This window comes from Lonchura striata, chromosome 12 (assembly GCF_050655825.1).
Source record: "Lonchura striata isolate lonStrDom1 chromosome 12, ASM5065582v1, whole genome shotgun sequence".
NCBI classification, from domain to species: Eukaryota; Metazoa; Chordata; class Aves; order Passeriformes; family Estrildidae; genus Lonchura; species Lonchura striata.
In genome coordinates, this window is record NC_140714.1 from 17035117 (window position 1) to 17061097 (window position 25981).

Below are 25981 nucleotides of genomic sequence, written 5' to 3' on the forward strand. Positions count from 1 at the left end.
TGGCTGGGATGTCCAGACAACACCCAGCACTAATGAAGTCACCCTCAGCCATTAAGCTCCTGCTATTAATTGAACCCTACTGACCTCATCAGTTGCCAGGATGAATCCCTCAGAGATCACTCCTGCTCCTGAATTCCCCCCACGCCTTGGGGCCATCTCCTGCTCCCAGCTCCCACCCTGACCCAGGAGTACATGGCACCAGGGGTATCTGTCCCTGAGATGACAGGGAACACGCTGCAGGACAGTGGCACCACTGACAGGGTCTCCAAGATACCAAACCTGTTCCAGTCCACTGACACCAGCAACTCCCAGTGATCTCATCAGCAGAGAACCTTTCAAGCACCATGCTTTTAAAACACACCATTTTAGCCACAAGACAAGCACTGAAACAAATTTTCAGTTTTATTAAAAAAATTCTAGCAGCAAAACCTGTAACAATTCAAAAAACAACAACCAAAAAAAAAAAAAGAAAGAAAGAAAGAAGACCAAACCTTCAAAAGAACATGACACAGAGAGAACGAAACAGAGATGGAGTGAGACAGATCTGAGGTTCCTCCACCGTTCACTCAAGCTCCTTGTAGCGGGCAAACATGACCCTCCGGACGGCGTCACGGTAGGTCTCGTTGGACTGCCTCTTGGGGGGCTTCCCTGGGGCCCCCAGCCCAGGGCCCTTCCTCCTGTTGTCTGCCTGCAAACAGACACAGCTTCTGTTAGTGATTTCTCCTCCTATAAATAAGCTTCCCTGGGCTGCTTCAGGAGTGCTGACTGTTCCCGTATGGATACATGAGCAGAGGAAGAGCAAGTGCTCTGTGTTCTTCCAAAAGCTCTTTGGGAAAAACTACAGACCCTTTGTGGGCAACAAAGGCAGCCAGCAAATGCCCAGTGGGAATCAAAGCCCAGGGATCAGCCATGGAGGAGCAGACGGAGGAGTGGGCAGCCAAGGGTGGGCAGCCAAGGGTCAGTGTCAGCAGCCAGGGGTGAGCCAGGATTGAACGCGAGCAAAGGAAAGCACTGGCGAGAGCTGGGCTCCTGGGGAGCTGTTTGCACTTTGCCTGCATTGGCAAAAGCTCAGCTGTTCTCACTAACAGAACTCCCATGGGCACTGGTACCTCACTTGGAATTTCAATCAGTTTTCAAGGACTGGCTTCTGCAGCCAGCGCCTGCATTATTCAGCAATACCTGCCTGCAGTTAGTCCAGGAGAGCAGGCCCAAGGCTGGAAGTTTCTCTGGCTTTTCAGTCCAACCCACCTGAACACCAGAGATCTCACCAGCTGGGCCAAGAGATCAGAGCTGTGTGGGGCTGGCATGGTCGCGTGGCTTTGCCCAGCATGACTTGGAAGTGAAAGGCAAGCACGTTTCTTCTGGCCTCTCTATGAACTGTAGGAGGGCTGTGCTTCACCATCAGCTCCCCATGCACATGGGGAGCCCTGAGGGGAGCTCAGACCTCCCAGAGCACAGCGCTGGAGCTGGCTCTGGGCAGAGCCTGTTTTATGGGCACAGGGACCTCACCACAAGGACTCAGCTCGGGCTGGTTCCTGCTGTCTGCACTGAAGAGGGACTCTTGCCTCATGGATTTGGGCCCAAGCAAACGTGCGTCACGAAGCCTCAAATATTTGCTTTAATGATTTACTTGACTGCAGGCTGACCGCCACCTCGTGAGCCCTGCTCCGAGCTGCCTGTCCCTCAGCACAGAGCTGTGCACACCACAACTCCTGCCAGCCACGAACCTGCCACCAGAACACAGCACTGCTCACGTGGCCCTGGGCAAGGCAGAGCAGACCCTGCCCCAGGCTGCTTCTCTGATAAACCCTCTGCAGTAAACTAAGGTCCACTGAGAGACCAGCCTGTCACCGAAGGCAGGATCTACCTGACCCTGCCTATTTCTGACATCCTTTGCCAATGGGCCTCTGTTCCTTGGCAGGTGCTCTACCTTGGTATTATCTTCTTATGTCTAGAGTCTGCAATGGCAGCAAGAGCCTCCCTCACAAGTGGTAAGCAGAGCAGAAAAAGAGCATCTTAGGTCCTGGGGTTTTGGCTATGCTCACACCTCCCCAGGGGAAGTTCACCTTTTTCCCCAGCTTGCATTGCTGCAGAGAACCGAGCTGGTGACCTGTTCAAACCCTAGCCTGACTTTGAGCAGGTACTAATGAGATGCTCACACGCTTCCTGCTCACTGTTACTCTACCTCCAACACCTCCAGATCCATACAAATTCTAACCTTTTTCAACAACCAACATACTTGCAGCCCCTCCCAGCCTGCAAAGTTCATCAGTGCACACATATTATTCCATCAAGCAGGTGCTGAGATTTGCAGCCTGACTTAACTCCCTCCAGCTGTCCTGGGAAACATTATGGGCTGCAGGACAGTGGTGTGCTCTGAAAGGCAGGGAAGACTCACCTCCACTGGTGATGCTGTGCCCTGCTGGTTGTAGCCAAAGCCCTTCTTCCACCCAGGAGACTGCACCATTCGGTTCCCTTTGTTGTTACTATCAAGACTTGGGTCATAGTCACTGCAAAAGAACCAGAATCAATTGTCCAGTCTCGTAATGCTTCAGACACACTCCAGGGGTTTTTAGTTCTCCTAACAGAACCTTCATTGACATTTCAGCCTCTCATGAGAGATATCCAGGTTTCTTGCCAGAAGTACACCGCCTAAGGAAACCACCACGGTGGATTCTGTGTGCAGGGCTCACACACCTCTGACTGCACAATTTCTTGTCCCACCTCAGGGGGAAATACACCAGGGCACAGGAAATGAGCTCAGACTTCAAAATATTTACAGTGTAAGCAAGCCAGGAGCCTTCTGTGCTTGTATTTCTTAATTAAAGTCTTAGCAATAACAAGAAAGCAAAGTCTAATCCCTGCTGCTCTGTTAGATCTTTCCTTTCTCCCAGCACTGTGGTCATGGAGCTCAACAGATGCAGTGTTTATTCGGACACTCTTTCTCCCACCTCATTATTCATCCAAGACCATTAACCAAAAGCCAAAGTTTTGAAAATCTCAGCATAAACGACTCTTCCTTCAGACAATTTCTGCTTTCTGGCTGCTGGTGACACTGCACACAAACTGTTTGAGTTTATCTACAGCTACTCCAGGAAAACAGAGGGAAGAGACGATGTGCATGTTTAAACTGCAAGACACAGAGGACAGGTCTCCTTCTGAGGTGCCGTGCCAGAAGAAACAGGCACATAACCAGTTCCATCTTCAACACATGCCTGGCCGTTCCTCAGCCCACTGAACACGCGAGCTCACAGCAGGCAGGCCTGTCAGGAACTTCACACAGCACGCACTTTCTTCCTCCACCTACTCCCAACGAGATGGAAACAGCTCCCAGCGTTCCTCTGAGTCAGGGAACAGATGAAACACAGCTTTGCTCTTTCTTTCAATGGCTGCATGCCAGGACAGGAGGGCAGCAAGTGCCTTAAGGACGAGGTGGATGGGAACAGGCTGCATTCTGCCCTCTGTGTCCAGCCACAATCAGGCACCCATCTCACCCCTCCAGCACCAGGCAGCTTTTCTCTGCCTCTGCCTTGTTTCCACCCCAGCCCTTTTCTGACCTCTACAAGATATCCTGCAGTACAACAGGCTCACACTTTGAGGAGCTCTGTCTCAGTCTGTCTAGCTGTTACTTTGCAGATCTACCCCACTGGACAATTCCCAGCCTTGGTCTGCCAGCAGCACACATCCCATCCTGGCATCAGCATCCCCAAAAAGACGTAACCCAGAACAGCCATTACCTCTCTGAGTCCCGGTCATATCTGAGTCGTTTCATCTCTGGTGAATCCATCTGCTGGAATTTCTCTCTCCGGTCATTTCCTTTGTCTTTATGCCTCCCCTTCACAACAGAAAGGGCAAAGTAAGTACAGGAGCTATGAAGGATTCAGCACAGTAGACTCAGCTCTGCATCCAGGTCTCATCTCATCCTCAGCTGGCTGGAAGGCCGTCCTGGGGACTCACAAACCCTGAATGCTCACATCCCACCATACACTTGCTCTGTTCAGATGCCATCTATTGGGCTGACCCAGACCTGCTGCTGCAGCCTTCCAGCTAGCACACCAGAAGCAGCTCTCTGATCTTCCAAACGATGGACAGCTACAGCTCTCCTGTCCCTGGCCAGGCAGCAGCAGCCCATACACCCCATCAGTTTTAGATGGAAATTTGTGTCCCACTTAGTCCAGAGCCCACTGCTGGCTTGCAGGACAACAAAACCACACTCAGACCCTTCTGTGAGGAGCAAGATCTGATCTTAGAAGTCACAGAACTACCTAAAGGTCCCTGTGCAGAGTGAGCCCACAGTTCACTTTTGGGAGGCATCTGATGCCTGGTGCCAAAGTGGATGCCTGCTGACACCTGGAGCCTTAGTGGAGAGTCCCCCTGGGACCACCACCCCCCCAGTGCAGAAGCACAAGCAGCTGACTGCCCACCACCACAGACGCACCTCACGCTCTCTCTTCTCCAAATATGCCAGTTCCTGCTCGGATCGTTTAATCTTCATATGAATCTCTAGGTTTTGCTGGAAGGAGGAAGACAGAAGGCAGTGTCAAGCAGAGAACACAAGCTGTCAGGGTCATCTGCTCCACCCATGAGGACACAGGTAAAGCAGTATGCTCTTGTACCTGCACTATACCAGGCACAGCAGCCTCTCTTGCTGCCCAGACCACCTGCTGCCCCACAGAGGCCTGGAGCCCTTCCTCCCTGCAGTAAGGAAGGCAACCAGCTCAAAGGCAGCACAGAACATGGGAGTGCACGTGCCAAGTTCTTACCGCTCTCACACCCGTGTGTGCCAGCACCCCACTCTCCCCAGCCTTAGCTATCTCACTACAGCTTACAAAGTCACACCTTGACGTTATAGCACTCCCATGGCAGGAACAAGCAGTTCACACAATGCTTTGAGCAGAGCTTTGGGGGAACTTTGCCTGCTCCTGTGTCACTTTCAGCACAGCTCTTCCCACCCAACCGCTGCATTTTCCGTGCAGCTCGCAAAGCCATTGAGCCAACGGCAGCCCCCAGCCTCCCCATACCTTGTGCAGGTTGGAAAGCTGCTGGTGCTTGATGAGCACTTCCTTGTTGGGAAACTGCCTCCTGCACAGCAGGCAGGCCAGCTTGTTCCAGTCAGTCAGTTTGTCGTCGCTGGCCTTGGCCTTCCGCGGCTGCTCCTCGCGCGGTGCCGGGGGAGGCGGCAGCCACTGAGCCTGGGACTGCTCCTCCTCTTCCTCCTCCTCTTCGTTGTCGCTGTCTCCTCCATACTCTCCCAGCAGTCCTATCAGAGGGTTCACCACCTTGGGCTGAGGGAAGTGGAGAAAAGCGTGACAATTTGTAGCATCAAGCTTGCCAGGCCAGTGGGGCTTTGCTTCCCCAGCCCAGCTCCCCATGACTCCTGTCTCTGTTCCAGTCCAAGAGGCAGAGAGTTGCTTCCCAGCAGCACAGGCAGGGAACAGAGAGGAGCTGGCTGGCTTCTCTCCCTTCACACCGCGGGGTGGAAGCCCTTCTGCTCTCTAGACAGGCCATGCTTTGGTGCCAGGCTTTTCCAACTTGCCACACACCTGAGAGCACAAGAAGCCAACTGAGGCAGTGGCTGGCAGTGAGCTGCTGTCACTCACTTCCTCTAGAAATGGAGATCAGTGAGATTTGGCCTTCCTCAGCCTGGAGGTGGCTGGAAGAGTTTTCTGCCTTAGGACTGGTTAAGTGAGATCCTGCTTGAATGCGGGTAACAAATGTCCCCATGCCAGAAGCCCACAAACAAGGTCAGACTTAAAAAACAAACTGCCTTCCATCCCCAGCACTCCCTCCTCTGGCATGAGAAATATCTCTGGCACCTCTGGCACTCGCAGTTGCAGCCAGGCTGTGCTGAGGCTCCCTAAAACTGTATCCAGGCTCAAACAGGTCAAAATCCAATCCTATGGAGACACTTACTGGGGCTGCACTCTCTTCCTTTTTCACAGAAGGAGGTAAAGGCTTTTTAAAGACATCTTCTGCAGAGAACTTCTCCTCTCCAGTCTCAGTCTGAAACAGTCAAGGTCGGCTGTTGAGATTGCCATAGCATGGACTCAGAGCACACAATAACTAAGCACTTATTCAAACAGGTCTCCAAGGAAACCAGGTGGTTAGCAGAAATGAGGTGGTGGTTTTGGTGGGAGACATTGCCATTCTGGGGAATCCAGAGCTCTCCTGGAGCCATATTCATGATTTCAGAGACAGCTGCAGCAGCTCACCATGCTGCCTCAGCGCATCCCGCTCTCATTCTCTGCTACACTGTGATGCTGACAGTGGTCCCTCATACCAATGAGGGAGCTGGGGCAGGGCCAGGTCACATTTGAGCACCTCTGTGTGTCCACAAAGGACATGAAGACAAGGTTCAAAGCCACCCCCCCTGCCAGACAACACCAATTTTCTCTGCTGTGACTGTGGCACAACATATGGCCAGGCTCAGCCAGCATGGCAGGGTTTTCAGGATTTTCTTTATCCTGGACAGAGGGCACCAGAGACTGCAGTCAGCACTGCACAGGATGAGCCTGTGAAACTCAGCTGTGTGCTCAGCAGCACAGACAGTAGGCTGGGATGAAGCTTCACTTTCATACATTTTACAGAGAACTAGGCTGGAGCCCTGGACACTCTCCAATTTACTGGCTCGTGAGTTACCCATACTTGACCAGGGAAGACAAGTGTACACCTTACCAGGCCTGTGCTCTCATCCTTCTTCGCAGAGGGAGGCAATGGCTTTTTGAAGACATCTTCTGCAAAGAATCTCTCCTCTCCAGGCTCATTCTGAAAAATCCAGGACTGGGCATTAGACCAGCAATTACACAGGTGTCAGAGAGAGCACAGTGCAGCCAGGAAGCCACTTCTGAGCATCCATGGAAATGACAGAATGATTTCTACTGGAGAAGCTTTTACCCTCCATTCAGACAGGACCATGCTTCTCCTAGGTCAGTGTCCCTGAAAGCCTCTGATGACTCCTTGGCTGGCTTGTTACCAGCCTCAGGGAGAGCTACAGCCCTCAGGTCCCTTGTGCCCAGGACTGGTCATGCCACTGAGCACATTCAGACCAAGAGGCAAGGAAGAACACAAAGTTTCTGCATTGGTGGTTAAATCACATCTAGTAACTCTCCTGGCCTTCCTCAGACCCTGTCAGTAGCCAGGGCTCAAACATCGCTTTGGCTATCTACTCCCAACCAGCAGCTCCCACAGTGGCATTTGCTGACTGGGAACAACAGTGAAGGGCACTGTCCTAGGACTGGGGGGGGGGCAGAAACTGCAGTTTGGGGAGAGCTGATTATCCACCATCATCTGCCTTGGTGTGTTTAAATGTCTCTGTCAGTTTTTTGTTGTCTATTACAATAGTTGGGTGCTTTCAGCAACATGAGTGAAACATATCTCAGCTACATGGATGTGCCTGAATCCTTCACCATAATGAAGGGATGGGAAGCCCTGGATTTAATGTAAGGAGAGAAAAATTTTGGGAACTTACTCCCAGGCTGGACAACCACCATGTGCCTTTCTGGCTGCTGACCCCACTGTCTTCTCTCACTGTCCCATCCTTTTTGAATCCCCCAATTACTCTCCATTTTCTAACCTCTTCCCTCAGCCTCCTGGCCTCAGGTCATTCTGATGCCTGGAGGGAGTTACCTTAGCAGAAGTACTTTTCCCTTTGTCCTTTTTGTCCCTGTTGTCCCTGCCGTGTGGCTCCTTCCTGTCACTTGTCCACTCCTGGCTCCCGTGCCGCCGCCTCCTGCTCTCCGGCGGGGGTGAGGAGGGCTCCCGCTCTATCGTCACTTCCCTCTGAAAGAGGCATTTGGAGCTTAGCCCAGCCCCTGCAGTCTTCCTACTGGGCTTCTTGCTGAGCACAGTTGGAAGGGACTGCAGAGGACAAAAGCTTCAGAACTTTGCTGGGGCAGAAGACAGCTGACCACAGCCAGGTCACCAGAGCACTGCCCTGCTCTCCCACAACACAGACATCCCCAGGATCATGAAAACAAGATTATATTTCCAGAAAATCGCTGCTGATGGCTCTTTTTTGGCATTCTTGACAGCTATTGCTGGCTAGGGTGGAGAAGCAAAGAGACCACAGATGAAAACAGAGCTCTGCTGTCCATTCTTTCTTACAGACAGTCACATATCACATGTCTACAGCAAAATTTAGCTATGATGTTCTGCCTTTAAGTCTACCTGAGAAAAAGCAGACCAAAAACTCTCCAAAAGCAGGGCTTCAGAGGCAAGAGGCAGTTACAACGGGTTCAACACAAGCTAATGGGCTCCTAGCCTCTCATTAAGTTATATTTTGCAATGTGCATCCCTTTCATACAAGTCAGAAGACAGAGTGAAAAACACAAAGCCTCTGTACTGCCCTACACTGGCTTCAGGATGTGGCTGCAAAATCCCTCCAGAGAAGAGCACTTTGTAAGAACATATTGTATGTAAAGCTTCCTTCTCACACACTCACCTGAGTTCTGGGGTCATAGTATGTCCCAGCTATGGGATCATAGTAATTCCCGGTGTCGGGATCATAAATGTATGTGGACACATCTGATGGTGCTGAAGAGAGAGACAGGAGTTAGCACCACAGGCTTCCAAAAGCAGAACTTACCTTTTACAGAGACAAAAGCATGAACATTACACTGGTGAAAGGATCAATAATGGGAAATAATTTTTTTTTCTCCTGGCAAGAGAGGTATGAATATCTTCACATCACTTGACCTATATAATCTTTTCTTTAAGGAGTGAGAGGGATGATAAGTTTTCACAATTCCGGTTAGGACTCTGGCAAAACTTCCATATCAAAACAAATTTACAGGAGCTGTGCTGAGATCACAAGACCACAACACTTGGTCATGAAATTCAGTAATTTCCCTAAGAATGGGGTAATGAGTATCTACATCCACCCACTCCTGTGAACAAGGAAAAGCTGTTCTCTCTCAATCCTGTTTAAAGTGATGACACTCCCCACATCCCTTCCACCCCATCAGTGCATGAAAGCTCCCAAGAAGAAAGGGGAGTGAACTATTTATATAGGAAAAGCCAAAGGCCTTAACGGTAGCAGGCCCATAATGTCAGGAATGCTTCTCATTTCCAGAGTGTCTTTTGACAGACCTCAGAAATGCTATATCTAAATCAGTAAAATCATCAGGAGTGCTCTTCCAGCTACTGGCATTGCTGCATCAAGTGTATTTTCTTCTGTCTTCTCTAGTAACTGCCAGGCTGATTTTATCCCATCAGTTTTCCACAACAAGGAAAAATAGGCAGCAAGTTTCCTTTATCTGCATGTAGTTTTGCACAGTGAGAATAGAGAGACGCACATCATCAGATAGGAAAATGTGACTAAACAAAGTTGGCAAAGGAACTCACAAGTGGGTGTAGCAAACAAACCTACTCTTAGCCTTTAAAATATTTTTGGGCTGATTTCTACATGTCAGTGCCCTTTTAAGGAAGAAAAGTCTCCACAGTAGGAGTGAAGCAGAGTTTAACTTACACTGTGCTCTGGTGCGTCTCTGTGATTCGCCACCCCTCCTGTCCCTCATGCCCCTTCTGCCCTGGAGTAAGTGAACACAAACAAATCAGACACTCTTTAACAAACATCATATTGCTTCTCCTCCCTTTGACAGGCCTAAAGTTCAGGAGAAGGGCTCATTTAGCCATCCTAAACAGAGCACAAGCAGACATAGCTTTTCATCTACAGAGCAATGGGCAGTGTCACAAAGCACGAGATCTCTGCAGCTTCCATGAGAGGTGCTCATAGCAATCCATATGGAAGCCTTTGCCTCATCCAATATATGGGAAGAGTCCTGTAGTCTAGTAGCAAACACTGAAGAGACATTCACTCTGGGAACTGAGATCAGTCATCAGTGAAATCCCTCTGTAAAGTGTGGCATCAAGTAACCCAGCCCAGAACTTCCTCCAGCAGCACCAACTTGCACTTCTATGCAAAGATAAACAGTATGAGGGGCAGAGCAGCAGTGGGCACATTTGAGCATTATCAGCCCATCTTCAAACGTGGTGAAACATGTTCTGCAGTATGTCAGCAGCCAAAGAGAAAAAGCCTAACACAGTCAGGTCCATCACCCCACAGTGCTCCCTCCCTTTAAGCAACCTGCAGGGAAGCTGTGCAGACCTACCGGGCCATAGTAGGAATTGTCACCGTGCTCCCCATAGTCATTCCTGCTAAGACAAAAGTTGCAAGTTAATAGCAATTTGGTTTTACACCAACCTCAGTATATTCAAATAATCAGCAGGACCAATAAAGGCAGAAAGACCATCTTTTCTGGCCACATGCTGGACTGTGTCCATCCCAGGAGACAGACTTGGCAAACCACTGTCTCCACAAGAAATATTACTCCACTCTGCTGTGTCTACAAAGATGACTCTCTCCACATGTTTTTTGAAAAGCTGAACCCACTAATTCCTACAGAATGGGATTTGACAGCTGGACAACAAGATGCATTATGATCACTAATCCCATTCTGCTCAGTCACTGAAGCTTCCCCAAGCTTCACTTCTCCAACACATTTTTTTGGTTGTAGGAACACCTGTGCTAATTCCCATGCCAAACTTCAAGCACCTGCTCTGACAACAGAGAGAATTCTAGCCTCACTGTACAACACATAAAGGACAACGCCACTGCCTCATGTGTCAGTACCTTCTCCTCCCTGTAGCAAGATTCACTTCCAATGTACGCCCATCAATGCAGATGGGGGGATCCAGGTTCTGCAGTATCTTCAGCAGCCTCAGCGCTTCCTGTAAAAGGAAGAAGAATGTCCCTTTCCATGAGAAGGAAACAGTACATTGTACAAATCTAGTCTGCCTGAAAGGAATGTTTTGTGCTCAGTAGGACAAGAAACACAACAATAAATATTAGTCTAAGTGTCAGAGAAGGGTATTTAGGATGTGACAAAAGGGATAAATGCAATGTGAGGTTCTCTGCTTGTCTTATGACCACTTACAGCAGCCAGCTGGGGACAGCATTCTCCTCGGGCTGCCAGACAGTGCAGCACTGTGGCTGCTGCTGCCCCAAAGTGTTTTGGTAAACACTCTCTGGGAACAACATCAAAGAAAAGCTATGGAGTCTGGGAGCCACCCAGAAACAGAAAATGTGAACCCTCTGACATGGGAGGGTGTGTTAATTGAGATTCTTGCCTTCTACAAACAAAAATAATTGGATTCAAGTTCTCTGCAAACCAAATACCTATGTAAGAAGTGTTCAAATTTAGAGTGTCTAGAAAGAAATGTACAGAGGTGAGAAACTCAATCAGTGTCACAGCTTGTGACAACAATCAATCTTTGACTACTAAAGCCAGAGAACAACAGCTGTACCAGCTAATTCCTGTACCTAGTCACACAAGCAGAAAAAAGGACTGACTCCAGCACAGCAGCCTCACAAGTACAGAGATTTCTTATATTTCTGTGGTTTCTCTACTTCTACAGATATCAGATACCAACAAAAGGAGCAGGTGAAAGCAGAAAACTACTTACAGCATGAGATTCCAGTTCGATGAAGCCATAGGTCTGCCCCATCCGCCCAGCCTTGTTCTTCATGATGCGCACGCTGGACGTGGACAGACGCACGTACGGGGCCAGGAGCCCCACAATCACCTCCGGAGGGGTGAACCGAGTGATGCGCTTCAGCATAATTGCTGAGACACACAACCAGGGAGGTGGCCCAGGAAGAAAAAGCAGTGAAAAAAGATAATTTAGAACCAAGTTTGCTGTGACTAAACCCACTCAAAGCAAGGGCACGGCTCCTTGCAGTTGAGTCTCAAAGCCATTGCTTTTTTCTTTCCACTTTGCAAGATGCTCCAGTTCCTGCCTCCAATTGCTAAACTTTTCTTCCCAGAAAACAGAGGAGAAAGTAGCCCCTTCTCAGAGCTCAGCCCACAGTAACTGCAGGCCCAGAAGACTTTTGAAGCTGTGCTAAGTTAACTGCACCACCCTAAAGCCAGCTCAGCCTGAATGAATTTTCCTAAAGGCAATTTGTCAGCAGCTTTGGAGCTGGACAGCCCTCCATTACTCTATGCCACAGATTTGCACAACATAAAAATAGCCTCCAAAGGTTTTAGTGAAATGCTGCCCTTTCTGCAGACGACCTCATGGAGTACAAGGCAGAGGAATCCAAAACTGGTCTTTGTGTCACTCACTTCTGCTTCCTCCACCATCTGGTGGTGTGGCTTCCTCTGCTTCCCTCTGAGAGGGCGGCTCCTGGTGCCGGTCCATGTCCCTTCTCTTGTCCTGTGGGGGCCGACGCTCTCTGCCTTCATCTCTCTTCCTTGGCTCCTGTTCCTGAGGCTGACATTCCTGCTGTGGAGCAGGAACTGAGGGCTGCAGAGGCTGCTTTGGAGATCCTGGTTGACCTGACAATTCTTGCTCAGGTGTTTCAAGCTTTGTCTCTGCTATTAGAGAGGAGAAATGAACTGGTTCCACATAAAAATGTTTTAGCAGGTTTTTTTCTTCTCCTACTTTCTGGCCCTTGCAGCAGTCCTCCTTATAAAAGGCCAACCTGTACTGCCTGCTGCATATCCACTGTTTTAACACTTGGCAGACACAAGGTTTGTTCAGGTACTGTAATCTTTCCATTGCCTTGTTTTGTGTTGGGCTGCTTTACACGACTTTTCTAGTCAGAGACAAGAGGCTTCTTGGCCTCCTTTTAGGACTGGCTCTTGCCTGAACAAACAAGAATCAGGGATGGATTTAGACATGTTCCTTCCACATCCAGGACAACCTATATGGCAGTGATCCTTACTATCCACAATGTACTCCTGATCATCCATAGCCAAGCAATATCAGCTAGTAACTGTCACCCTGTTTATATGCTGGAGGAAAACTGGACTCAAACCCCCCTGAGACCACTGAGTCAAACACATCCATAATACAGTCACAGATGTTATCAGGTGCCTACTGACCACAGCTGAGGCAGAAACAATGTGGGAACACCCTGCCCCCCCAGTCTAGCTATACCATTCAGAGAACATAAATCTCAACAAGCTTCTGTGCTTGAAGATCTCTGAATGGCCTGGCTTCCCTGCAGAAGAGATCTCTACCTGAGCTTCTAACACTGCTGGAAAGGGAAGCCAGATCTGTGAGGCTGCAAAGGCAGATACTACCAGCCCAGCACCTGCTGCTGAAGCCTCTTCCCACATAGAGAGGTAAATGAGGGTGCAAGACATGGCACAGTGAAGCTTCCGTCTTTAATGTCCCTGAGAGTAAGTCCCCGCTCTCATTCTGTTTGGGCAGTGGGCGGCATGGCAGAACACACAACGATTTTGCACACAACTGTTGGGAAAGCTGCACAGTGCCTTGTTTGGCTGCCAGCACAGCTCACCTTGGACAGGCTTGTACTCATTTGTCTGCAGTTTGTAGAGTGCAGAGTTTTGGCTACAGAACCTCATGTAAAATTTGCAGATGAAACCAGTTTGCACCTGCAGCTGTGAGAACTGCCTGTGCAAATCACACAGCCACAAGCACAACCCTAGAGATGGGGAGGGCAACTCTTACTGAATTCTTGCTCAGCCGTGTCCTCTCCCTCAGCACCACCTCTGGACTCTGGGCCTGCTCTGCTCCCTGTAAAAGAGGCACACTTAAGTCCACTTCACACCCATGATCACAAAGCATGCCAGAACTCGCACAATGCTGCAGTAACCATTGAAAATGCCTAAAGAGTTGCTGTGTTTCACCCAGTCATAGAGAGGTTATCTTACTGCACCCTTTCTCAAGAAAAGCAGGCCAGTAAGAAGCATTCACCACAATCCATCTTCACAGCAGGTTAAAGGCTCTGTTTAATTTGCCCTGGGCAGTTTTGTTACAACCCACAGCTGCATGGGGGCAGCTGTGTGAATTTTGCCTTCACAACACTGATGGAGGAGCCATGGAGTACAGAAAACAACCACAGGGAGAGTGCTTCAGTAAACAGAGATCTGTGCATCAGCAGTGAATGGCTTCTTCAAGTGCAATACATAGAAGTCTGCTCAAAGATAGAGAGACAATTCTTACACAGTGGCTGGAATGCACAGACAGTGCCAGAGGAGGGTGGAGGACTCATTTGTGGCACTGTGGCCCCTGGTACTGAACCCAGGAATGGAAAAGGTCATCATCCCAAAGAAATCAGTTCCTCAAGGAAGTGTGTTTTGGCTCTTGTGCCCTCCCACCCCAGAAATCAGAGGTGTTGGTGGGGTGAGGAGAAGCTCCTGGAGAACTCCTCTCATGCATTTTTCACAGGTGAGTTCAGCAATTCCAGTCCCAGATTCACCTCTAATCTCCTCTCCCAAGAACAAGTGGTAGGACAAATGGAAATAGTCTCAAGTTGCCCTGGGGGAGGTTTAGATTAGATATTAGGGGAAATTTATTGACCAAAAGGGTTGTCAAGCATTGGAACAGACTACCTTGGGAAGTGATAGAATTACCATCTCTGGAAGTGTTCAAAAAATGTGTAGGCATGGTGCTTAGAGACATGGGTTAGTGGTGGGCTTGGAAATGATGTGTTAATGGTTGGACCTGATTCCAGAGGTCTTTTCCAACCTTAATGATTCCATGATTCTGTAATCGTAATCTGAGAGTCTCAAAAGTGAGGCAAATCTGAGAGTCTCTGAGTGACACTAAAACTATGCAGCTGCACCTCCCAAGGAAGGTGGGTCAAGGGAAAGCCACCTATAGTGAACAGTACCAGCTCACAGTCCCAGAGGACACACAGTTCTAACTCCCTGGATAAAAGGACAAGACCAGGCAGTAGGAGGGAAAGGCTGTGGGCAGTAAAACACCTCTCCACCAAGCCTCACAGCAACAGAGAACCTGACAGTGACCCATTGCATGTAACATCTTTAGTGTGGACAGGCAAAAAGGGCCTAAGTGAAACAAAACCAACAATCCTCCCACACAGTGCTCAGCTAGTCCATCCCCAAGAGGGAGGCCATGGGAAACCTGAAGAGAAACTTACTTGTCAGATTAGATGAAACTTTTAGCTGACCAAGCTCAGGGGATGACATATACTCACCATCTCTTGGGAGCTTGCAATAGGAACAGGAAGATCTGTAGCCCACAGTAGACACCTTACACTGCAATGCAAGATGGACAGCATGAGGAAGTCATGTTTTGAAGACAGCGGGTACAACCTGCTCCAGAATTTCAGACTCTGCAGTGTGCTTTCAGAAAGTAGCAGTCGTGAAAAAGTTACAGCAATGGGGAATGGCAGCAGGGGCCTTTGCTGGAATTGCAGGTAAATGCTCATATGACTCACAGCTGGGCTTGCCTTGGGAACAGGGCTTTCACACAACTATGGAGCACACATTTATGCACTAGTCCTTGAGATAGAACTCTTCCTCCTCTCAAGTGATGCTGGATCAAAAGCTCCCTGCTAAGCACAATGTTGATTCAAATTGTCCGAAGTTACCTTGGTATTCTCTAACCTGAATTCACCTCTCAGGCAGTCCTTATCTGAGCTGAACTGTAGATACTGCTGTAATTTGGAGAGTTAATAATGAGGTGTCTGTTAACCAAGAGGCAGAGCTGTACAGGCTTGGATGGTTATCCCATCTAGAGCCACTGTGGGGAGAGCCAACTGCCCCATTTTCACAGCTCTCTCCAAACACAGCATCCATGACTTCCTCCTTAAGCTCTTTGCAAATGCATTGCTTTAGTTTCATAGCAATTTCTTCCTATGTCTGAAACCTTGTGGATGCTCTGGGGCACAAGAAAACTCCTTCAGCCCATGGCTGCACACTGCAACAGTGGGGACATAAGTGCAGCCACCTCAGTGCACTGAGAGCTGTTTGAAACCACTGCTTGAAACTTGTGTCTCCACCTCTGGACTGCTGCAAGCAGAGATGAGGCATGGAGCAACAGCTCTGCTTGCAGCTGAGTGCATTCAGTCAGCTGGATGAGGGTCTCTGTAGCCCAGGGTGATCCAGTGGACAAGGTGGGACTCTAATTAGAACCAACCCTTTCAAGTCTTGCTGCAAACTCAGCCTGTAGTCAGTGGGAATGCAGGCAACAATCCTGTCCTTTCTCCAGCTATCACTTCCAGCCTGCTGCAGCCACAAGTTCCTGTACTGGAGGAACCTTGGGGAGGGCACAGGAACAAACTGACCCTTGGGCAACTGTGCCTTCCCAGAAATGGATTGGTTCCAGCATGTACTACACTTGGCTCATGCTGCCTAGACTTGGATCCATTTCCATGCTCCCTTCCTTGCTGCACTTACTACAGCCACAGCTAGACCACAGGTTCCTGTGTGAGGCAGAGGGGTGGTTACACACAAGAACCAGAGTGAAGCCAGTTCCATTCCAGTTGGCAAAATCACTGTCTCATTGTGGTTTTTAAGGAGAAAGCACCCACACGCTATTTTTCCCACATTTTAAAAAGGAACCACTGCATAGGGACAAGGCTGCTCTGTGCCTGGCTACCACAGCAACATGCATGCAGAGGTGAGGCCAAAAACAAGGGAGGCAAGAGCACAGTTTAGAAGGGGCAAGAGCTTCATGGCAGGTATTAATTACTCTGAGGGACTTTGGCCACCGAGCAAGTATCTAAGACTCCTCTGAGTTGCCACTGCCACGAGTGCCAGCAGGGGAAGCACAACACAGCTCTGAGCACATACTTACACGTTTGCAGCGCCAAAACTCTGGGCATGGAGTGTATTCAAGGGTCACTTCTTTGCCACCGATTGTAAGAGTTCCCTGTTGAGACAAGGGGGGAAATGACGAACGTGCCCAGCACACGCAGTTTACTCAGAGGCAAAGAAAGGGGTGAAAGCTCTGGTTCCTAAAGGTTTTGCAAGTGAAACAGAGTGAAAGGGGGAGAAAGTCTCCCAGTTCAGTTAGCTGGAGCTTTGCCATGGACGTGGGAGGAAAACAGCCTGTGCCCTGCTCTAGCATGGGGCTACAAGGCTGTGTTAGCTAGCTCCAGAGGAACCAGGCAGGAGAGGCCTTGTCACCTCCCAGGAAGAGCAGAGACAAGTAATTAGAGTGGGAAACTGCTGTAACCTGCTTTAGTCCAGGTGCTTGCAAGGGGCAGCTGGACGGACTCCCTCACACCAGCCACCACCAGGCTGGTCTCAATGCAGCTACTCGAGGAGGAATGCATGGAAAAATCCTCTCAGGTGAGAGAATTTTCATACTTGGGTTAGTCTTCATGCCAGTCATGAAACCATGGCTTTTCTTCAGAGAAATACACCAGAAATCTGCCACTGGCCCTGCAGCCAGCAAAGGCACTGCTCTGCAGCCAGCCCTTCGTTGCTGAGGCTGGCATGGAGCACCTGAGCAGAGCACCTGAGGGCCTCCACTGCCCACAGATACACTGCTGCCAGATCCTCAAGTGATGCTTTGGAGATGTGCCAACACACCCACAAGCTCTGCTGAAATGCAGATAAAATGGGTCGTAGGTACAAGTCCCCTGGCTCCTGCCTGGAGCAGCAATGATTCCTGGTGGCTCTCATCTGCCATGGACAACAGGCCATGCTTGTGCACGCAGGATGCAGGCAGGCCAAGTCACAGATGCACACAGCCATGAGACATCTCCTGTCACCGCAGGCACTGCCAGACCACACAGCCTGGATTGCCCAGTAGCACAGTTTGAGATTTGGTATCAATCAAGAGACCCAGACCCAGGTCTCCCAAGTCCCAAGAGAGCAGCTGCCTGACAGCACAGACAGATGTCAGAGAGCTGTAAATGGTCCCAGCCTATTTTGGGGATCTCTTCTGAGTCAGAAGTTTCCCAGGTACTCTGACCCAGTAGCCTCACCATGCTAAAACCCCCAGTGGAAACCATGAATGTGAGAAAATAAGATCCCAGAGTTATTATTCAGAAGTCATGATACACCCGTGCATAAACTGCTCTGCAGAACGTGAGGGAGATGCTAGGGAATATGCAAAGTGGGAGTGAAGAGTTCATAGGAGGGAATCACTGAGTGGCAGTAAAACAATCCTTTAACTCCTACAAAAGAACACAGCAGGGTTCCACCACCTCCCCTCTTCCCATCCTGCCTTTTATGAACCAAAGCCATCCTTCCCTACAAGGCCTATGTTGAACATTTTGAAGGGTTCCTTTCTGCCACCCAGCTGCTCAAGCACTGCTTTCCAACATGGATCTGCCTTTGCCTGACAGAAAGTGGAGCCACTCTGGACTTTGCTGAAGGCTGGTGTGTGCACGCAGAGCATCCTGCTGCATCCTTGGAGAATCTGCTCAGGGTCTATTCACGGCAGGGAGCATTGCTCACTTCACCTGTCTACAAGAGGCTTTGCACCTTCCTTAAGGCACGTGAGGAAACACAAGTGAGAAAGGGAAGTGGAAATCAAGGCTGCCCCACTGGAACTGTTGGTCCCTGAGACAGACATGCCCCCTCTCCCAGGCAGGGCACCCACCACATATTCAAGAGATGAGCAGTGCCAGGAGCAGGCTAGAAATGCCTGTGGATGCCTCAGGACACACTGAGCAGAAGAAGGAGGAGAAGGCAGGGTGCACATCCTCATAAGCCCAGGGAAGTCCTTGGGAACAGCAGCCCCTCACCAGTCAGCTGCAGCCCTGCCTAGGAACTCAGGAAACAAAAAACTCAACTAGAGCACATCTCCTCTGGCAGGGCCAATCCATCACAGAGCTTCATCCTTCTACCAGCCACTGAGGACAAACCTTGCCAGAAAGCTTTAAGATTATTTTTGGTTTTATGGAAAATGGTATTTAAGTGCATGTTGTGCTGGTCCCTTCCGAAAATTCCATTTTCGGAGGCTGCAGAAAGTGTCACTTGCATAATTACTCCCTGATTTTCCTAACACCCCGCTGATTGCCTGCTCACTTTTTCAGCAAGCTCTCTCTTACTGATTTCTTCTTGATAAAGTAATTTTCAAGGTTGCAATCATCATTTAACTCTCCAAAATGAGTCTTTCACTTAGGACACACATTGTCAGGATTCAGTGGCTTTGAATTCCTCATTCTCTCATTTTGTTACTAGATTCCATCAAAAATATTTTCAGAACCTTTATTTCCTCTAGTGCCTGTCTCTGCTTACTCTTCTTCATCTAGATCTTTTACTGTGCAAAAATTTCAGTATAATTGAGCAGATTTCCACCAAGCAAATCTTGCTGAAAGGACATAGATTTTCTGAAAATTTCAGGGAAGAGTGCTGGGGGCAGGGGGGAAAAGGTAAGCTTAAAGTAAGCTACATATTGTGTCTGGCACCATATCTCTTCCACATTCAGGCATTTTATCCTGGACTTTTTCACCAATCTGCACTACGTCTGTTAATTCCTCTGTATTTTTAATACCCTGTACTTTGGAGCAGCTTGGCTTTTTCTAAGTCAGAGTGAAACAGAAATGTCTCTCTGGTCTTCCCAGTCAGGAACCTCCCCCTCATAACTAGCAGTAAACACAGAGTTGACTCACCAGTGAAGGGTTTAAAAGGCAGCACAGCTTTGCAGCACCAGGACAGCAAGCTCTCAGCCATGGAAATGCCCAGATTTCCAAGGGCATGAACAGATTCTACTGTTTTCTGAGTTGCCAAATTAATCAAAACAGAGCATGAGGACTTTACTGCTGGAGCAATGATTTGTGCTACTGTTTGATACCTTTCAAACACAGTTATACATGGATTTTTTTTTTTTTTTTTTTTTTTTTTTTTTTTTTTTAATGCTTAGAGGTCATTGGAGAAACAACACTGAATTCTAATCTAAGTGATACAATTCAGTCCCAGCCAGTTCAGCTATTAAAAATCTGCCCTATGGCCAAATATGTAAATACTCCTGTCAGCAGACCGATCCATGGAGCAGCCCTACCATGAGATGGTCCTAGAGAGCTGTGCCAGGAAACCATAAAGCCTGTTTGCAGAGAGCATACACAGGGCAGCCATGTCTCAAAGCTCTTCAGTGAGCAGGGACAAACCCCACAGGAATAGGTTGCTTTTACAGAGAGAAAGATAAAAGAAAATCCCTTAGCCATGATATCCACAGGTGATGCAATCCATTCAAAAGCACTTTGGAGACTGTGTCAGCAGGACACAGGGCTTCAGCAACAAAGCTAGTTTCACTAAAGCAGTTTCCAAGCTTTTTGTTCTCAAAAGAAGCATTAAAGAATACCAGGAAGGTAGGCCTACCTGTGAGAAAAAAGCCAGACCACACCCTAGGACATATCATGCCCACTTTTGAGGTTGGGTTTAGCTCACCTCTAGTTTACCCTGTTCTGCACAGAGCCCAGCCTGGCTCTGCAGGTAGATAAGCACTGAGCACTCTGATCCCACCTCCTAGGAAACCTATGGAGCTACTGCCAGGGCCAGGAGACAGCCTGCTGCAGGTCAGCCACTGCACAAGCCACCGCTTCAGCTGCTTGTCTGTCAATTAGCATTTACAGTTAGCACGCTGGGTTTTTCATGCTTGTTGACAGCCTTTTAATGATGATGACTGGGGGCTGAGGAGGGGGAGAACTTGCCAAAAAAGTATCTCTTTGCTCTCAAGACTGAGATGACAGAATACAAATCATCAGTGTCAAAGCTTTTGCTAACTGTTTCTCTGAAAAAAAATTAGAGCATCCAAGAGTGACCTAGAAAATTGGAAATGTGGAAGGAGAGCTCTCGGAACACAGCCACTCCCTCAAATAAAACCAGGCTTCTCCTTTAACTGAATCTATCCAAACACCGAAACCTTCAGTAAAATTTCACTTTGGAGCCTCCAAACAATGAGCTGACAGCGTTCCAAGTATTTTACCCCACAGGTCACGCTTTGACAGCTACAACAGGGACCGTGAAACTGCACAGAGATGTGGATGCAGCAACCAACACCACCATGGATTGCTGTGGAGGAATGTGCTCCAGTTCTTCCAGAGGGATGGCAACAGAGGGATGGTCACAAGTCAGACCAGAGTGCCTGACTTAGTGGAACAGCACTTGTCAGTCTCACCTTTACAGACAACACACCTGGGGTGGCGCACATCGGTTCTGGAACACAACCAAGGCTCTGCAACCAAGAACCCAAAGCCAAACTTTTCTTCTTGGCTACAACCCCAAGGCACTGCAGGAGGTGCCTCCTGCACCTGGTTCACCACAAGTGAACCATCTTCAGACCCCTTTTAGCAGCTGGCTCATGCACAAACCAAACACCACACCAGCTAATTATTTCCTAATATTGTTTGTGGTCTGATTAAATGGAAAATATCTGCACCATGAACTGAAAGGTTCAGGTATCTTTCTCACTGAGTAATAACCAAGCTGGAAGACTGATTACATGGTTCAACACGATAAAAATTAACTGAAAATACCATCTGTAAACAGATAAAAACCTGCATATGATGATTATGACAAAAGAATGCTTAGGAGCAGCAGAGCAAAGCAGTCACATTAAAATACCATACTAACCTTGTTTATATGATGTTAATTCAGCCCTCTTCTGCATATTTACTGTAATTAGAATGGTTATTCAAAAATCAGTATACATCCGTCATTTAAAAATTATTTAAAATGATTAATGACAAGTGCTTATTGCCTTGGGAGTGCTCAGACACTACTCCAGGAAGCAGTCTAGGAATGCAGTGGATGCCCCTGGTCCCAGCAGCACTTCCCAGAATAAAAAGCTCTTGCCATCCTCAGGGTATATTCCAGCCCTGGCCTCCAATTGCACTGGATGGCACAGCACAGGAAACAAGGGGCTGACAGCACAAGCCAGGTTATCTAATTGGAACTGCAAGTCAGAATGCTTTCAGGTTTTGCTCCTATTTGAGTATGGATTAGAAATGCAGATTTAACAACCCCCAACCACCACACAATGCAAGTTATGTAATGGTATCCTATTCCACTGGCATGTACCATGCAGAGGCTGAGTGGGAGCTGGCAGGGAGAGCACAGGGTTCTCTCCCTGACAGGATTCACCTTCAAATTAGGCAGGCAGGTGAGATAAACACCAAAGTTCTCCCTGTCCCCAGCTGCTTGTGGAATTGAGGAGGCAGCACCTTCCTGGGACAAAGCAGAGGGCCAACACCTGAGATGATAAGAGACCAGCTGGATATATTTCAGAAGATCATCTCAGCCACAGAAACTGGCTTCTCATCCCCTGTTTTCCATATGCTGAAGTTTTTATCCCTAAACTCATCAGCAGCTGCTATACAAGGGACTCAAGTGCACAGAGCAACAGGCAGTACATCTTCTTACCTCTGACAAAAAGCAGATGAGAAAAGCTGTGAACCCACAAACCACAATCCATCTGTAATTAAACAGTTAGAAAATGGAATGTGACATGGAGCTGAAGAAACAAGAACAATCCAGGCTGCTGCAGGGTACTGCAGCAATCTGGTATTTCCTACACCAAGAGTAAGTACAAGCAAATTCCTCATGAGGTGGGATTTTCCCCAAGGTTCTCAGCCTCTTTCTTGAGCTCTCAAACCAGTTGCAGCTCAGGGACTGCTTTTTATTGGCCTGATCTAGCAGTGCAATCCAGCACTCTACTGCTGAGTGGCTGACAGCCAAGGCAGAAGATTCAAGACATACACAAGAAAAGGATAGTTTGAAAAGTGGTGGATCCCTGAGGAACTGTTACATCACCAAATGGATCCAAACAACTTTGCTGTGCACTATTATTACAGATTTCCATCAAGACTAACACTGAGATGACAACTGACAACATAAACACTGTGTTAGTGGTCAGGATATTTGGCTCTTGGGCATCAGAGATGCTACGGAGCTGAAGAGCACGTGGCATCACCTTGAAGCATTTAGCAGTAAGGCATTTATTTCAACAGTGATCCAAGGCTAACCAGCTTGGCATGCTTAGGGCTCCTGGTCTTCAAGGTCGGGGGAGGCCTGAGAGTGAGAGCCCAAAGCTGTCACCATCCATCCCGAGCTGACAGAACACTGCTTCAGGCACACCACTAATGGGCATGTTAAACGAAACTGGCACTAACACAGAACTGAGGCATTAGGAAGATAACTGAGAGAGTGCTAAAGATTCAGTAGCAAAATGTAACAGATTAAGATGCTATATAAGGATTATTTTATCCCAGATAGCTCCTGGTACCTCTTTTTCAAAGTCCTTTTATTGAAAACCCATTACCTACTAGCACTGGGACCATCCACTGTGCCCCACAAGCTTCTATATCTACTTGCTCCCTCCTCAGGCCCCCTCCTGCCTGGTTATCCAGGCCATTTGTCCTTCAGCAGAAGGTGCCAGTCTGCATCCTTTAAGTACCTTATTTCCACAGACACCCCAGCTAGCCTGCTGAGACACCTCCAGTTTTCTTCCTACGGTTTCTAAATTCCCTGGATACCAGCCATCCCCTTTTTAAGCAAGTCCCAGTATCTTTCTACAGCTCACCTCCCCCCACTGATATCCTTTTCGCAAACACACAGAGAAACAGAGAAATTGCTTTTCAGACTATGCCAGCTTTCTATATTTTTAATGCCTGAATTTTGAACTCCAATTCAGTTCCAAGTTAGGACTCTCAAAGTGCTTATCTTTTAAACACAGCATTTGCTTCGCCTGTCAGCACTCTGAGCCCTGCTCTGAGAGCACCAGAACGGTGGGCACAGGCAAGCTCCCAATTACAGCTCCAGGAGGGATAACAGCGATGTGCCGCAGCTGGGGAAAACACACAATGTGCTCAGCACCTCACATGCTCGAGGGCCAGCTTTGGGCAGCAGATGATATGAACAGCTTCTGCATTTCACCCTTTAAGTAGATTTCAACACATCTGAAAGTTTTCTTTATCCAGTGAAGCCAAGTGGACTTTCACATGCCACTCAAGGCCCTAATGCATCTCTTCCTGGCTAATGCTGATCTCCAGCTTCTCTCTCTCCTCTGAAGAGGGCACCTATGCAGATCAGCTTATAGGATCACCAAGAAAGAAGTGGAAATTTTAAAATGAAAGCCATTTCTTTACAGCATGAAGGAATCAGAAGATTTCTAGATCCAGAGAGTGAGGATCTGGAGACAACAGCTCAAAGAGGGACGAGTTCTGTGCTCTGGCTGTGCTTCCACTCCACAGCTAAAGAGAAGCATGGATGGTTATGGCCAAATAATGAGATAGGTGTAGGAGCCCATGTGAGTTTCTTTAACAGCTGGACTTGATCTTAAAGGTCTTTTCCAACCTAAATGATTCTAAGTCAAACACTCACTTTCATGCTCAGGAAAGTATCAATCAGGTTGCATCCTCTATTTGAAAAATGTACTTAAACTATCAAAACTTAAAGAGTATTTAAATATTTTGCATACTGAGTATCATTATTCATAGATGGCTTTAGGGAAGGATCCACTTGGCTCTGCCTCATCAATATTCCTTGACTTATCACAGGCTACTGCATGGACAATGTCTGAACAACAGCTGCTTCACAGACCCTGTTCTCTCCCAACACAGGGACTTCCCTTCTCTCTCCAAAATGCTGCTCTACTGTCTACTGCCTGGATATATTTCTTGCTTTTTTTTTTTTTTTTTTTTTTTTACATGTCCACCTTTTTCCTGAAAGGTCATCTCATCCCATCTCACTGTTAAACAATATAAAACTTAAGCACATTAGCACAATGCACTAATCCAGCCCAGGACCTTCCTGTGCACCTCCCTCAGGGATACTTTACAATTAGCAATGGCCATAAGGAAGCTGGGAAATAGTGAGGAAACACCCAGCACCTTAATCATAGGTTTGCAGCATAAATATCAAAACCCTAAAGAGCAATCCCAATGCAAAACCATGGTGGAAAAAAAGGCTGCAAAGCTCTGCCTTAAAGGGGTAAGTTTATTGCTAGACAATTCAATTGAGCATTTGAAGACCCCACACACAAACAACACATGTGCTTCCTCTGGAGCATGTACCTTTGGGAACACACACCAATTCCAACACCTGCATAGTGAACAGAACTCAGGGTGTTCAGTGCAGCAGCAAACGTTTGCTAAGAGCACACCAGCTGTGAAGGGGAAGGGTGTGCTCCAGAGGCTCCTCCAGACACACTTCCAAACTCCATTCTTAGGCACTTGGAGCCTTCCCTGGCAGTGCCTTCTCTGCAGCTAGTGCTCAGGCAAGCTCCCTGCAGGACAGCCTCTGCTGAAAGGAAAAGTCCCAAAAACCCTGGGAAGAGGAAGTACCTCTGAAGAAAAGAGTTTTATCCTTAAGGACAACATTTCTCAATATTCCTAGATTCCCAGTTAATGACAAAAATGGGTGTCTGACGCTGCCTCCAAGAGCCCTGCCATTTGCCACCAGCAGTGCAACACTTACCTGTGTCATCCCAATGATGATTCCCAGCAATGTGACCTTGAGGTGGCCTGCCCAAAAGCTATATCCACATCCTTAATGGTCACACCTGGATAGAACATCAAGACAGCTGGCCCACCTTCAGGCTGGCACCTGTACAGATTTCCGTGTCTGAGCAGATGCTGCCTCCTGAGAGCTCTTCTAGGAGCTGATTTGGAAAACAGCTGCTCTAACCTCTTGGGTCAGTATTTGCCAAGAAACCTGACACAGCATGAAAACAGTTATCCAAGCCCTTTGGAGGGAAATGATTTTTCCCTGCCAGCCTGGCTTTGGTGCAACGTAATGCTAGTGGGTGTCACAGTTCCCTGTGGGACACAGCACCTCTTCCTTTCTCAGGGCACTGAGGTTTAAGAGGTTTATTCAGGCAACTGCACTGCACAAAGTCCAGAGGTAAATTCAGATCATTCCTATCTGGTCAGTTCCCAGAACTGCTGAAGAAAGGAATTTAGTGCCTTGTCAGGGTGCAGAAGTAGTGACTCTCCAGGCTCCAAGGCTCTGGTGGCTCACCTCAGCTCTTTGGGAGAGTAGAGCCAGAGAGGTGAGTGTGCAGGACAGCAGTTCCTCTGATAACCCTGGCACCAAGGAAGGAAAAGAACACAGTTCCCTGTTGTGTCACAAGTGCCTCAGCATGGCTGAATTCCTAAGGGATTGGGAAGGGGAAACAGCATGCACAAACATCTCTTTAAACTGTCAGATAAGCAGCACAGTAGTGGGTGGCTCAGATATTGTGACTTGAACCCCCTGTGGGACTTTAATACCTGGGGATTTAATACCTGGTGGCTCAGGACAGGTAC

The 25981-nt window shown here is 48.2% G+C and overlaps 1 protein-coding gene across 8 annotated transcripts in view; it reads right to left on the bottom strand.

Annotated features, from left to right (window-relative positions):
- Positions 1–384: 384 nt before the first annotated feature.
- The window catches only part of RBM6 (RNA binding motif protein 6), a 57766-nt gene continuing 32169 nt past the window's right edge, over positions 385–25981 (bottom strand). For 5 of the 8 annotated variants that reach the window (XM_085590142.1, XM_085590143.1, XM_085590145.1 and 2 more), the window contains 17 exons: positions 16576–16650; positions 14972–15032; positions 13480–13545; positions 12126–12377; positions 11464–11624; positions 10631–10728; positions 10110–10152; positions 9467–9527; positions 8441–8532; positions 7627–7779; positions 6676–6765; positions 5914–6003; positions 5022–5285; positions 4439–4513; positions 3738–3835; positions 2399–2510; positions 385–688 (listed from right to left, as the gene is read on the bottom strand). In XM_085590142.1, the coding sequence (XP_085446268.1) occupies positions 563–688; positions 2399–2510; positions 3738–3835; positions 4439–4513; positions 5022–5285; positions 5914–6003; positions 6676–6765; positions 7627–7779; positions 8441–8532; positions 9467–9527; positions 10110–10152; positions 10631–10728; positions 11464–11624; positions 12126–12377; positions 13480–13545; positions 14972–15032; positions 16576–16650 (1917 nt within the window). In that variant the 3' untranslated portion in view covers positions 385–562. Of the gene's footprint in view, positions 689–2398; positions 2511–3737; positions 3836–4438; positions 4514–5021; positions 5286–5913; positions 6004–6675; positions 6766–7626; positions 7780–8440; positions 8533–9466; positions 9528–10109; positions 10156–10630; positions 10729–11463; positions 11625–12125; positions 12378–13479; positions 13546–14971; positions 15033–16575; positions 16651–25981 lie in introns of all 8 variants that reach the window. The other 3 variants (XM_021529169.3, XM_085590141.1, XM_021529168.3) reach the window with 1 other exon arrangement.